Raw genomic sequence first — 16142 nt, forward strand, 5'->3', positions numbered from 1 at the left:
CATTGGTCAGAGATCAGGTGATGGTTTTAAACAAACAAAACATGTTTATTTTACCTTAAGCACTATACAATATGATACACATTAAACAATTCCTCTCTAATGCCTATTTTTAAACTTAAATCGTAACCTTACAATTTAGATCTGCAATTCACAATGCTAAGTAAACTTGCTTTACAAACTATGCAATTACTGGCTGTTACAATCAATATCATTGGCTAACGTTCTTCTTAATAAATATACTAGCTAATTTTCAGCCTCAATTACTTCTTACAGCAACTTATACAACTATTTTAACAAAGCTACGTTCAGCAGACATACAATTCTTAATCACTATCTCGGCGTTAATACATTGGAATCTGTTCACAAATTCGTAGAAACATACAGTCCTACCAGTCTTGAAAATTTGTGGCGGTTCTGCAGGTTGCTTTCCTCAGTCCTATTTCCTAGCCTTTGCTGAACGGCATTTTTTGTCGTCCTGGTGTAGTCCTCTTCTGAGATTTGTAGCATAGCTCACCGTCAGTTTTTAACCTATTGTTGGCACCGCATATCTGGTTGCACATGGCACGTTCTGCCACTGAAAATACATCTCCATAGAATGATCTGCCTCTCCTGGATTTTCCTCGTGCCTAGGGGTCACGATTCTACGACAAAATAGGGAGGTCTGAGTGGGCCAATGGACTGCAGCAAGATGGGGCAAAAAAAAAACCCTAGGTTCTCAAGACCTCGTTTATATGATTCAGAAGCTCCTTGTTTTTAGGGTCAGCGATCCCCGAATCTTCTGTAAATAACTGACATCACTGTTGTCTTGACCTTCAGATTTGATGGCAACAATCTCATACATCTGAATGACCTTCAATACCTTTTTGTTTACTCTGAAGTCGCCAACATAATCTTGTCTAATCCCCTTAACTTAAGACAGATTACTTTTAACATTCTGTTACATCAAATCAACATAATGCACAATTTTAACCTTTACAATATTTTTATAATTTGTGAACAATTTCTATATCATTCTTTTTGTTAGCTTTACAAGTTTACAATCAGCACTTCTCCTTTAAAATACTGTAGTTTATAATTTTGTTCTTTCCACATGATTTATGACCTCTGTAAAAATTGATGTTGGAAAATCTTTATATAAAAATTTCACTGCATCGAATTTTACAGTGGTATAGGGTCCAAGTTAGCTCTGGCATTCCATACCCGAGCACAGTCATTGCTTGCCAGTGCCTGCCACACATGGACACCTACTTGCCAGTAGGTGTCCATGTGTGGCTCCATGGTGGGTGGGTGGGAAGCTCTGGCACTGAACAACAACAAAAAAAAAACTTGAGCATTAATCCATTAGCTCAAATGTTTCAGGGACCCTAAAAAGCTCCCACTAAAGTACTGATACCAGTATAACTGTACCAGTTTTTGATCATTCATGCAACAGGTGAAAAGCCAATAGGAATAATATTATTCTTTTTTATTCGAAAGGATTTTGGTCTGGCAGATTCTTCAAAAACAGTTCAGAAACTACGTTCTGGTGATTTCCTTATAGAAACAGCATGTCAGCAACATTCTGAAAAACTACTCAGAGCAACAGCAATGGGTGTAACACCTCATAAGACACTGAACTCTTCTAGAGGAGTGATTTCTCCACTTGCTTCCTTTTGTCTACTTGTTCATATTCTACAATTGATCTTATAATCTATGCTTCTGTCATTTTTCCACTGCTCATGTGGTATGTCAAAACATATATGGAAGTGATCATTTTCCTGTTCTTTGCACAGTGTCTTCATAGGAACCATGTTCTCATACATAGATCCCCATGTGGAAAATGGACCAGGCTGTGACCAGAACACCTTTTACCATATTGCCAAATTTAATGCAGATACAGTCAGTCAAACCTAGTGGCAGATTGTATTGTCCAGGCAGCCAAAAAAAAAAAAAGATCCAGACAGCATAGGAGATATTTTGTAGATATCCCACCACATTAAACTTAACAGCTTTTAAATGTGCCCATGCCAAAGCAACGTCAGAGTCAAAAACAATCTTGGATCCATTTTACCATGTTGATTACTCAAACAATCAGTGCAAAGATTCTGTGGGATAAAATCAGGAAAATCCAAGGTAGATATAGACCCTATGTTTGTCTGCCTTAGACCATAATGGATGTATTGTGCTGACCCCAAAGCTATTGCAGACACTTCGGGAGAAAATTTTGTTAGAATCTCAGCAACAGCTTCATATCCCTAAGAGTTTTAATATTGAAAGAGCAACAAGAGAAAACAGCAGCTGAATTTTTCTGCTAATGGGCTTTTAGCCATACTAATCAGCTATTTGTTAAGGAGAAACTAAAAACAGCTTTTCTTTTGTCTTACTCCAGTGCAGTAGGTCCCAATTACATCCATTATGAAATGTTAAATAATCTACTATGGATCTCCTTCTCTTAAGATATAACAGAATACTTACAGAGGAAGAGTTTCTGTGTTCTTGGCATAAGTCACTTGTCATCACTAGGAAACCAAGAAAGGAACCCCCAACACAAGCAAACAATTGTCGACCTATTGTTCTGATCAGCTGCTTTTGTAAGATATTATAGAAAATGCTTAATACCTGACTTTTCTGGCATTTAAAAATGTAGTAATCTTCTCTTAAATGAGTGGCTTTCATAGACATCATTCAACTTTGTACCTTGACCATTTAGAAACTTATAAGAGATGTGTTCCTGGAACAGAACATCTGGTTTGTTTTCTTTGACATGGAAAAAGCTTATGACACATCCTGAAGATATGGCATATTAAAAACCTCTTATAACCTAGTTCTCAGAGGACACTTTTCTGTATTTATTAAAAACTTGTTTATATATAAATTAAAATAGAGGCTAATGACTTCGCACCACTTGCCTTAGTATCATGTATAGCATCATACATAGCATTATACATGTCCATAAGGACATGTGCTTTGCATTATGGGATGCTAAAGCAAATGATGTGAAGGCATTTGCCTTTATATATATGAGATGCTCAGTTGCAAAGTTACTTAATGTGCAAACTTAGTTTTCTTAAACTTGGATAAAAGATTAAACCAAGAATATAATTTCTTGGCATCTTTAATTTGAATTTAGAGTGGAAATTGTGCTTTCTTAGCAATATAAACGAGAACATTGTGTTCCCCAAGGCTCTATCTTTTATGTGACACTTTTTGCTCCCTAAGTTTGCACCTGAAATATAATAGTTGCTCCAGTCCTGATTATATTTCAGGTGCAAACTTTGTTTGCTTACACTTGGGTAAAGGATTAAACCAAGTATATAATTTCTTGGTATCTTTAATTTATAGTATAACCAAGTGGAAAAACTTCCAACAACTATCTCTAATCCAGAGTATTTTAATAATAAGGTGTGTCACTTTTTGGCTACTCATATATGAAAATATGACTTTGGCATTACTTCAACCTTGTATCACCTCTGGGTCTGGCTCCCACTGATGAGACCTCAATGAAGATCGAAACTGGGTAGTGACCCTTTCCATAATGCATAGCATTATTATACATACCCATAAGAATATGTGCTTTGCATTATGAGATACTAAGGCAAGTGATGTGAAGTCATTAGCTTCTATATACAAGTTGCCCCAGTCCTGATTATATTCCAGGCGCAAACTTTGTTTGCTTAGACTTGGATGAAAGATTAAACCAAGTATATAATTTCTTGGAAATGGCAATATCATATTAAAAATGAGCATATTAAGAAAGAACTTGACATTGTTAGCATCCACAAATGTGTTAGCAGAGCTCATCTCAGGTAGTATGGTCACTTAAACAGAATGGAAGAGGAAAGATTAGCAAAACAGGTGTTCTCTGTCAGGTTGGCAGGAAAAAGACCAAGATAAGGTGGATTGATACAGAAAAAAAGTGCCTTAGAAGACAAAAATATAAGATCTGATAATGTTGGTATCTTTAATTATTAAAAATATTTGTTATAGAAGACAATAAATGAACTGTAGTTTATTTATTGTCTTCTCTATGACATAAAAATGCTGAAGTCAGAAGAAATGGTCTAATCTTCTTTCACTTCTGTGGTAATTATTATATCTATAAACAAGCTTGTTGAATAAAAGAATTTATACTAGTATTTATATTCCTTGCATAAATGCTGTAATCAATGTTGATCAAAGGATAGTCAGGTTCACCTTCCTAATAAGCTTAGTGGTAGGTGTTAAAACGTTTTTCCTGTTATGTGACAAAGCATTTTCTAAAATTCTCAGATTTATTTATACTCATGCATGACTATCTTCATCAGTTATATGCTTATTTCTGTATATATTCCCTAATCATACTTGAATAAACTGATTGTGATATAATATTTAGGTTAATACAGTGAAATTTGTTAAAAGCGGAATCGCAAGGGACCGGATATATTTTCCACATTGGCCAAGTTTCCACATTACAAAATTACAAAAAAAATTAAAATCCATTAAAATCATATTACATGGTACATACCTGTTTGAGTAAAAATTGGCAGCGCTGTCTCTTTTAAATAGGTGATACTTGTAGACCTATGTTATTAAAAAAATAGTAATAATGTTAAAGATACCAAGCAATTTTATAAGCTAGGTTTTTAATCCTTTTTCCCAAGTAAGCAAACAGACAAGTAAGTCAAGTTTGCAGCTGCACGTAGTGCAACTCGTGGTAAAGGTGGAGCAAGATCTGATCACTTTCCTTAGAAGTTTCCCCTGATGCAAAGCACGTTTCCTTACGGAAATGTATGATGCTATGCATTAAGGTAATGATCACTACCCATACCGATTTTGACCGTTATTGAGGTCTTGTCAGTGGGAGTCAGACTTAAAAATAAAATAAAAAAATGCCACGGGTGAAGTAATACAGAGCTCATAGATATTTTACCTAAACAAGTTGCCATAAGGTGCTTTGACCTCATTAAATAAAAATCTCAGGATGAGAGTAATATGTAGTGTTGCACTACATGCAGCTGCAAACTGACTTACTCGTCTGTTTGCTTACTTGGGAAAAAGGATTAAAAACCTAGCTAATAAAATTGCTTGGTATCTTTAACATGATATATACCCAAGGTAAAAAAACTTGCTACATATTACTCTCATCCTGAGATTTTTATTTAATGAGGTCAAAGCACCTTATGGCAACTTGTTTAGGTAAAATATAAGCTCTGTATTACTTAACCGCATTTTTGTAGGTCTAGCCCCCAACTGACGAGACCTCAAAGGTCGAAACATCTATGGGTTTCGACCTTTATTGAGTGACCATTACCTTAATGCATAGCATCATACATTTCCATAAAGAAATGTGCTTTGCATTAGGGGAAAATTCTAAGGAAAGTGATCAGAGCTTGCTCCACCTTTACCACGAGTTGCACTACGTGCAGTCGCAAACTTGACTTACTTGTCTGTTTGCTTACTTGGGAAAAAGGATTAAAAACCTAGCTTATAAAATTGCTTGGTATCTTTAACATAATATATACCCAAGGTAAAAAACTTTCTATAAATAGTAATAATAATAATAATAACGCATTATTAAAGTACTGTATTAATGCTCTGTTACACTGCACATTACACGTTTCCAATATACAACTCATTGAGATTTCTTCCACAGATCACAAAGAAACTTGTTTCCACTTTTTTGTGATCATGTCTTTTTGAATGCAGTCCTTAACTGTATACAATAGTTCAAGAAGGCCAGAAGAGTTTGAATCAATTGCAAACTGCATTACTTCACTGGTGCAATGAAGGGCCTGTTCATGTGTATGAATTTTCGTTGAAATATCCTGTTCTTTGGCTGCTGCTTCCTCCTCACCCTCCACATCTTTGTTTTGTGTATTTCTTACCGCTAGTAGAGCTGTAGCAGATTCAAAGCTGTAATATGTGGCTAGATGGTTATCACTCTGAACAAAGTTCTGTGTATCACAGGAAAGTTCTTTTCCTCGGCAGAGATTCGATGTTGCAGCAATGGTTTCACTCGCCTCCTCCAAAACCATTATCTGCCACATCACTTTCCTCAAACCCAGCTTTAGCAAAACACTTTTTTACTGTTTCTGCTTTAATTTTCTTCACTGCCAACCTGATCCAATTCACAGCATCCAGAACTGATACAGATCTTGCTAATGCGTAAGAACTATCGGCTTCTTCTACATTCGAAATCAAAGATTGCATCAGAAATAGTCTATAGTGCGATTTGAATGTGTAAATAACACCCATATCCATGGGCTGTAATACATTTGTTGCATTTTCTGGGAACCAAATGATTTTTACATTTGAAAGTGTTACCTTTGGGTGGCAGATAGCATTGTCAAGAAAAAGGATGACATTTCTATTTTCCCTCTTCATTTTTGCATTAAACATGTTGAATACAAAACATGTTTAACCACTCTTCCATTGCAGCTGCAGTCATCCATGTTTTTTTATTGTTTCTTCAAATCGCTGGTAAATTATTAATTTTCAGGTTCTTGAAACATCTTGGTTTTGCTGCTTTTCCAATCACGAGAGGATTTTCCATTTCTCCCACCATATTCCCACACGATAACTGTAAGTCTTTGTCAATGTGTGTGTGTGTGTGTGTGTGAAATTTTGCTGCAAACTTAGCAAAAATTTTACAGAGACATTTCAGTTGCCTAACCAAGCATATGGGGGGGGGGGGGGAACTGTATGAGCCAAACGCAGTGCTGTGAGTGGTTTAAGTGTCGATGGATGAGTCAATGTGATGTGATGTTGGGTGTGTTTTTTGATTGGAAAGGCATTGTCCATTATGAATTTGTACAATTTGGTCAGATGGTAAACAAAGAGTTATACCAAGAAGTTTTAGCTCGTTTGAGGGATGTTGTGTACAGGAAGAGACCTGAATTGTGGGAAAAACAGACTGGGATGCTGCACCACGACTGTGCCAGCTCATGCATCGCTCCTCATCCACGGTTATATGGAAAAACATCAGTCATCTGTTGTGCCCCATCCACCCTATTCTCTGGACTTCGTTTCCAAACCATTCAGGAGATTCGGGAAAATGTGATAAGAGAACTGTACGCCATCACATTCCAGGAAGGGTTCCAACAATGGAAGAAACGTTGGGAATGGTAGAGGGAACTACTTTGAAGTGGACAGTACTTAAAATGTTGTAAAATGAGCAATCTTTATAGCAAAAGTTTGGTCTTTTTTTTTTTTTGAACACTCCTTATACGAATACATAACAGGTTAATTTTAACTACTGTGGTTTCTAAGAAAATAGGGAATGCAAATGTCCAATTCTTTCAGCAGCCACTTTAAACATTAGCATATGTGATTCAAAAACATTTTCTCCATAATATTAAATATTATGGAACATCCTATATAGCACACCATCGTTTTTATCACTTATGATGACTTGCATTTACCTTAATGACCATTCATGATAGCTCTTAATGGAGACAGTGATCCAGTAACACAATTCAGAAGGCACAATAAAATAATTCTTCATCCTGATATCTCCCATATGACATGCAGTATTGCTTTTGTTCACAAATATGTTAGAGCCTCTGTAGATCAGTCAGTATAGACAGATCCCTTTGGTTCTATAGGTCTGGGTTCGAACCTCATCTGGGACATGAACCTTTATCAATGCTTTTCAACTAAAGGAGAGTTAGCTCATGCAGAGCTGGTAGGGTTTTTTTTTTCTCTCAGAAACTCTGGTTTTTCATCCTGCAGTCAGAAAAACTGGCCAGTAACACAATTGTACAGACAAAATTACACCCGGTAGTAGTATATTGATTTCATAAGATGGTGTCAAATACCCTTGGAAATCCCATTCATTGTATCATCATAGGCCAAATGAATAAAACAGTAGTCATGCAACACATTCCAGACCACCATTGTGTAGCAAATAATAAAGTCATCGTATAATAAATGACTTCCTTTTCTCACTTGTAGATATGTGTAATGGTTCAATAAGGTTTTTAAACAGTCGTGTGCATGATGTAAATAAAGCATTTATTTACATCAGGTATGAAATTTGAAAACATTTATTATAATTTAGAATGGTTTGTTTGCAGTATCGTCTTTGTCAGTAGAAAATGTAAAGTGTTCTTGGAAACACTTTACATTTATATCCCCCAGCACTCTCTGGGAAATGATAACAGACACTGGAAAATACTTTTCCTTATTAGAACTATGCAAGAGAGAGAGAGAAAGTGTTCTTGGAAACACTTTACATTTATATCCCCCAGCACTCTCTGGGAAATGATAACAGACACTGGAAAATACTTTTCCTTATTAGAACTATGCAAGAGAGAGAGAGAGAAAGAAATTTGGACTTAAAAATCTTAAGAGTATTCTTGCATGAGATTCTTAAATTGTCCACTCTCTTTGAAAACATCTTGAGCAAATTTCACCTTGTAACTTAGGGTTATTGATTTTTATGTGTATGTTAGTGTGCAGTTATCCACATTGATTTTGCCATATGTTAATATGTTCACTTTCACAAAATTTTCCATATTTCATTTTTACTTGATGAAATATTGCAATTCTCAACTTTACCTTACAGCTGCAGGTCCTGTTATGGCCGAAAGAATATTACAGCAAAGCCGGGAGGCTGAAGTTGCCATGGCTGATGCCTTAGTAAGTATACGTATAAATAAAAATTTTTTTTTTTTGAGCATATAGGATCTTCCAATACTTTCTTGGGAACAATTACCCCAAGAAAGTATTGGCATTCATTGAAATCCTTATGATTTCTTGACCTTATTCTGCACCAACTGTTCTTAGGATTTTAAGTTCATTATTTCTTTCCATATGTATCCTTTAATCAGCCCATGATTTCCAATTCTAATATTAAACTTTGAATAAGAATATAACTGATTTTTTTGTCACCTTAAGATTTGATATGTATTATTTCAGTAAAAAATAAATAAATAATGAAAATTAATCAGGGACATTGAATGATCTTCATTTTGGCTTTGTGACTTTTGTCTGTATGAAGTATGAAAAGGAAGTTATTCGTAATTGAGTTTTCATTCTCATCTAATTCAGAATATGAATTAGATGAGAATAATTCACATTAGACCATTGACATGGGGGTGCTTAAGGGTCAAAGCTGTGTTACTGAGAGGAGGCCACCACGTAGCCTTTAAAAGAATGCGGAGAACCGACCAGGGCTTCTGACCTAATGCCCACTCCTCACCTTCTCGTGGTGCACCCTCTTAGGTATCTACCTGGATGCTGAATGAACGAGGATGGGCTGGCAATTTGGAATTTAGCCAACCAAATAGTATTCTTATTGGCTTAAAACACAATATAAAATGATGGTACAATTTGATAGACTTTCATGCCACCTGGGGTGTTGCCTGGTTAAACAAGGTCCCCGTTGTTTTTGCCAGGGAACCAGAGCGAACAGCGGAAAGTTAGCTACTGGAACAAATCTGAAACACACCCGAACTCAATATCAGAGTTCAAGATCAGCACTATCAACATAACAAGCCTGAATGGCAAAAAAGTGGAGCTAGCTGAGAAATTGGATAACTACCAGATTGATATAATAGGGGTGACTGAAACAAAGACAAAAACTGGTGAGATCATTCCGAGCAATAAATACAAAATGTTATATTCAGGCAATGACAATCAAAGAAAAGAAGGAGTAGCCATAGTATTGGACACTAAATTTGAAGCTAATCTTGAATGGCAGGCAATTTCAAGTAGTGATATGGGCAAATATGAGAATGGGGAAGTGGACAATGAAACTTAGTTGTGCCTATGGTCCCACAGAAGGTTCTACTAAGAAGCTGAGGAATTTTTTTAGACTTCAGAGAAAGCATCTGACACAATGAAAACGAAAACTTGTCCTTGTTGGAGATCTAAATAGCAGAGTAGGAAATGATTGTCAGACATAAGATTGAAGAGGTCAGAAAGCTGAACTTCAGTTTGAATGTGCTTAAAAGAATACTGAAAACTTGAATAGTGCTTGTTACATAATGCCAAGAACGTGTATAGTATACTTTTGCCTTATTTTAATAGGATAGAGAGCAGGGATATGTTTGTTAAAAATCTATCCACGTGTCTACTAAGTTGAGTGTAAAAGGTTTCTTTGATTAGTACCTTAAGTGAATTGTCTTACTGAATATGTGGAGAGTCAGGCATATGATATGTCCCATTACTTTTGTATATTAATTGTCTTAGTTAAAATAAACATGTTTGATTTTGTTAATAGCTTGCCTGATTATTATTATTAGCCAATGCACCGTCTCATAAAAAAAAATAATAATAATCAAACCTGTGTGACCAAAGTGAACTAACCACCACAACTGAGTAATTTGGAATTGTTTGAGACGAAGATTGATTTAAGGGTTATTATACGTGCTTAGCTAAATCATTCTCATGTATGTAAAAGAAATAAACATTTTTTTACACAATCCTTAATGGTGCAGTCGTTAACAAAAATAAATTTTTAAGGATTAATACACTTGAATTATAACAACCTAGATTGAGGAATTTGCTCCAAACAAAGGTTTTTCCACAGTCTCTGTTACTAGCACATGTAAGAATATACCTTACGACAATGAAAAGGGGGGGGGGGGAGCAAGCTAAGTACATTACAAAGGAACTGAAATAGAATAATAGTACTATAAGTGAGCTTTGAGATAAGAGCATAGAAGCATTATTGTATTAGCTCAAGCAGAGACAAAAATAATGAAGCAAGAGGGGAAATACATTGAAGAAGAAAAAAGTAATGTCATGTACATAAGATAATTATATATAAATATGTATATAAAAACGTTACAGTTTAATGCTAAATCTGGTGTTAGACAAGAATGTACATTATCCCCTCTGTTATTCATTATCTATATGGTTTGCATCATGAAAGAAAGTGGTATTAAACCTGATAGCAAAATTGGGGATGTTAATGTCAGCTCTTTGCTTTATACGGATGATGTTATACTTCTAAATAAATCCACTACAAGTCTGCAAGATTCCCTGACCAAATGAATAACTGTTGTAATAGATAGGGTAGTAAAGTCAGTACAGAGACAATGAAAATAGGCAGAAACATTGAAAATATCAACTGCATTGAATGGTGAACCTATAGAACAAGTAAAAGATTTCATATACTTCTCTATGATTGGAAGTCAACTGAATAAATTTATATGGAATAAGAGAGAAATTAGTCCAAACACTGAATTAGTTGTATACAAAACCATGTTTAAACTAATTTTAACTTATAGATCTTTGAGCTGTGTTGGAAGGAAAACACTTGGGAGTGTGAACAGATGGCATCAATGGCAAATCATATTAAAAACAAGGATATTAGGAAAGAACTTGACATTATTAGCATCCACAAATGTGTGAGCTAATCTCAGGTGGTATGGTCACTTAAACAGAATGGGAGAGGAAAGGTTAGCAAAACAAGTTTTCTCTGCCAGGTGGGCAGGAAAAAGACCCCCAGAGGAAGGCCAAGATAAGGTGGATTGATACAGTAAAAAGTACATTAGAAGACAGAAATATAAGATCTGATAATGTTGGAGTCTCGAGAGGTAACAGATTGATTTGCAGGAAAATTATAGATAGGAAGTTAGTAATGATGTAAAATTTTTCATGTAGTACTATCATAATCTCCTGTACAGCCCTTTGAGGGCATATATGTCAGGAATTTGATGATTATGATGATGGCAATAAATAATGGCAGTGGAAATTTAAAGAAAAATATATATATATATACACAAAAATCACGAAGAATGACAGTGGGGTGGGGGACATGATACCAAAGGAAAAGAGATACTTACAAAGGTGTGGGCAGAGATGGCAGAATGACTTTCAACTGTAACACTTCAGTAGCTAGGTTTATTAGAGAGGAGAAAATGTGGTAGCTTCAAACTTTCCTTGTGATTTTAATTAACTGTGCAATAAGATTCTATACAATTACAGGTAGACTAATGTTCTTATTCTTATTAATTTTAAACATTCAGTAGATATTGTATAATTACACTAATTGTGAAAGATAAGTTCAAATTAAGTTAAGATTTATTTTCCTTTGCAGAAAACACCTGTAAGAAGACGATATAATGCATTTGATGATCAGTCAGATGAAAGTGAAACTTCTAGTGTATGTTCTGATAGGTCGTATGGTTCATATGGGAGAAATATTGATGTAAGTATTTATTAATACAGCTATTCTCAAACAACAGCAGTATTGTTGTCTGTTAAAGCAGACAACAATAGCTTAAAAACGTTAAAAGAATGAAAGATTAAAAAATAAAAGTGTAAAACTATGTTTTTTGCTTCATCTGTGTAACAATTTTATAATTGGTTATATATATACTAGTGGGCTCTGTATGGCGTTGCATGGCGACTCCATTATTAAAGGTGTGCTAGAGGATAAAATGCACAAAGTATGTTTTCCAGGTGGTAAAATGAGTAGAGTGATTGAGGCATTGGATATGAGGCGGGAGCGAGCAAAAGAGTTAATTGTATTAATTGGTACAAATGATTTGAGAGAGAACAAAGAGCATGTCAGGAGGCTGCTTGGAAAGATAAAAGAGAATAGTTGACAGGAAGGGTAGTCAGTGTGTTGCCTAGGTATGATTGTGGTGAAATGAGATGGAGAGCAAGGATTATGAATATGCTGGCTGAAATGTGTGAGGAGATGGGAGTACAGTTAATGTGTGGAATGAGTTTGAGGGACGAAGTGAGCCGTATGGGAGCAATGGACTACATTTGAGTGGTTATGGTGTGAGTCGCTTGGAGAGACTGCTGCTGGAAGGTAGAGAAGTGAATAGAGAGAATGAATCAGATCGAGAGGGGAGTGATGTGGAAGAGCAGGAGAGATTGAAGAAGTGGAAATGAATGGGGAAGTGAGTGGTATGAGTATAGGAAATGAGAGAATGGGTGTGCAAGAGGAGCAGGGAAACGGGGAGTCTCGGGGTGGACAGGGGTACACAGCGTGAGAAAGGTGGATGCTCCAAGAGGAGGTGAGAGCATGTGTAGGCAGGAAAGAAAAGGGATGACCAGGGATCGAGAGGAAACAGATGAAATTGAAAAGGCTTCTAAAATGAAGAAGCAGAAAGGGAAATGGCCCCAGTCCAGCATGGAGAGATCACATCGAGTGAGTGGTATCAGTGGAACTAGCTGTAGATCCAGAAATGAACTGTCGTGTTTGTATACCGATGCTAGAAGTATAAGAAACAAGGCGGATGAAATGGTTGCACTAATTGCGTCTGTTCACCCAAAGATTGTTGGAATAAGTGAGACATGGTTAGATAAGGACGACATCCTGACAGGAATAGAGATGGAAGGGTATGATATGTTTCATGAGGATAGAAGGGGTAAAAAGGGAGGGGGGAGTGCTATTGATGATAGAGAAAGAGTTATGTCCATACAAGGTAGAGATGCAAGAGAGAAATAGGGCCAGTGGTTTTGAGGCAGTATGGTGTGTACTTGCATATATACTTGCATAAATCTTACCAGGAACACTCAGTAGGGAAATACCTCTGTCATTCTAACATTCAGTTTTATTTCCCTTTTTATAGATGGGTACTCTAAGAAAGCTACTTCAATCATTGGAAATTTGACCCCATGACCAGGCTTTCTGAATTATGAAGTGCAGCCACTAAACTTTTATACCTTCATATTTGAGTATTTCTGGTCGAATTTCATCTACTCCAGCTACTTTTCCAAATTTCAGGTTTTTGATGCTTTTTCTACTTCACTATAAAGCCACTCGATGTACTGACTCTATTCACCTGACATTCCTACATTTTTGACATGCTGGTTGAATGAATCAATGTTTCTTTTCTTTCAGTTTTGCCACTGAATCTCCAAGGTTTGGTTTCTGTATTTGAGTTTTCAGTTCATTTCCAAAAGCTGTTTAACTTTGATTCATTTTCTTACACGCTTTTCAATATGAAATTCAATTTTATCCTGCTCAAAACTAAATAGTGACACTTTCTCTTTGAAATCTTCTATATACTGTTATGTTCTGAACCAGAGGGAATATATTATCAACTACAACATAGTCATTGAGAATTTTTTTATCTCTTGAATTTTATCTCCATGTGAATTTGTGCACATTTTTTATGGTGAAACATGGTGTTAGGAATAACTAGTCTTTGTCCTGAACAGCAATCCAGCAGGCACTTACCATTATTAATAGCTTTTACTCTTTTCTCCAGATTTTCCCAGAACATTTGTATATATCTGGTAATCATTTCCTACTATGCTGTTTAGATCTCTATCAATGACCAAATAGTCGTTTTTCATTGTGTTAGCTGCCGTCTCTAATACTCCGAAAAATTCCTCCATTTCTTCCTTAGAAGCACCTTCTTTTATACCATAAATGTAGTCCATTTATCTATTCTAATATTTGTCCATATATATTCTACTTAATATTGCCTGCCATTCAAAAAGATTATACTTGTATTTAGTGTTGAATACTCTAGCTACAACTTCTTTTCCCCTGATTGTTTTCCCTTGATAGGACAAATATAATATTTTGTATTTGTTGCTTAGAAAGATCTCACCTGTTTTTGTCTACTATTCAGTCACGCCTATAATGCCGATCTGGTACTTATCCAGTTCTTCTGCTAGTTCCATTTCTTTTCCATTGATGCTTCTTACATTGATAATACCAATTTTTAACTCTGCTAATGTTGAGTTTAGGTGTGTTCAGGGATTTGTTCCAGTAGCTGACTCTGCGCTGTGTGCCCTGATTACATGACAAACACAACAAGGTCCTGTTTACCCAGGTGACCCTAGCTAGCATGAAATTCTATCATGTTGTACCATCATTTTCCATTGTGGTTTCAGCAAATAAGAATACAATTTGGTAGGCTAAACCCCAAATTGGCAGCCCATCCTCTTTCATTCAGTATCCATTTAGTTTAATCCTTTATCCAAGTGTAATCTTAAGTATCTTCAGGATGGAGGCTACTCGTAAAGGTGGACCAAGCTATCATCACTCCTTGTCTTAGTATCGCCCATAATGCAAAGCACATCTCCTTGCGGACACGTATAAGTGAAAGCAAACAAAGTTTGTGCCTGAATCCATAGTAATTTAATAATAAGGTGAGACACCTTTTGGCAACTCGTATAGGTAAATATGACTTCTCCATTGCTTCCACCTCTGGGTCTGGCTTCACTGACGAGACCTCAATAACTGGTTGAAACTGGTCTGGGTAGTTGTCCTTCCCTTAATGCATAGCATTATACATGTCTGCAAGATGTCCTTTGCATTATGGGTGATACTAAGACAAGGAGTGATGAGAGTTTGGTCCACGAGTTACCTCAGTGCTGAAGATACTTCAGGTACAAACTTTGTTTGCTTACACTTGGATAAAGGATTAAACTAAATGTATTATAGTCTAACCAAGTGGGAAAAAACTTTCAACATCTTTCTCTAAATCCTGAGTAATTTAATAATAAGGTGGTGGTAACCTTTTGGCAACTTGTATAGGTAAATATAACTCCACCTTAGTATCACCACCTCTGGGTCTGGCTCCCACTGACGAGATCTCAGTAAAGGTCGAAACCAGTCTGGGTAGTGGCCCTTCCCTTAATGCATAGCATTATACATGTTTGTATCTCCCATAATGCTTTGCATTATGGGAGATACCGATACAAGGAGTGATGAGAGCTTGGTGCACCTTTACCACGAGTTGCCTCAGTCTTGAAGATACTTCAGGTGCAAACTTTGTTGACTTACACTTGGATAAAGGATTAAACTAAATGTATTATAGTCGAATCAAGGTGGAAAAAAAACTTTCAACATTCAGTATCCAGGTTGACACCTAATGGGTCTACTACAAGAAGATGAGGTTTGGACATTAGGTCAGAAGCCTGGTTGGTTCTCTGCATTCCTTACAAGGCTACATGGAAGTATCTTCCTCTCAGTTATATGGCTTTAACCCTTATCCCTTGAATTGGTTTGGGGTGTTTGAAATATTATACAAAATATTATATTACACAAAAAAATATGGCAATTGTGCAAAGCTCTTGCAAAAATCAAAAGGTATGTTGTTCTCAGGTTAAAAATGGTAGAATTCCATGAAAAAGTAATGTTTGAAATAGGGTTGTGACAGAAAAAGTTTGAAACCCCTGCTTTAATTTTCTCTCCTTAACGTGATACTTTTTATATTAAAATGTGTAACATGTGCGTACACAAACTTTTTGAAAATCTA

At 36.0% G+C, this 16142-nt stretch overlaps 1 protein-coding gene across 8 annotated transcripts in view; it reads left to right on the forward strand.

Annotated features, from left to right (window-relative positions):
- Positions 1 to 16142, forward strand: part of chb (CLIP-associating protein) — a 723643-nt gene that overhangs the window by 525210 nt on the left and 182291 nt on the right. For all 8 annotated transcript variants that reach the window (XM_090405359.1, XM_090405362.1, XM_090405366.1 and 5 more), the window contains 2 exons: positions 8525 to 8598; positions 12008 to 12118. In XM_090405359.1, the coding sequence (XP_090261485.1) occupies positions 8525 to 8598; positions 12008 to 12118 (185 nt within the window). The remainder of the gene's footprint in view (positions 1 to 8524; positions 8599 to 12007; positions 12119 to 16142) is intronic.

Source organism: Typopeltis vanoorti, chromosome 15, assembly GCF_054136105.1.
Source record: "Typopeltis vanoorti isolate ZY-2024b chromosome 15, IOZ_Tvanoo_1.0, whole genome shotgun sequence".
NCBI lineage: Eukaryota > Metazoa > Arthropoda > Arachnida > Uropygi > Thelyphonidae > Typopeltis > Typopeltis vanoorti.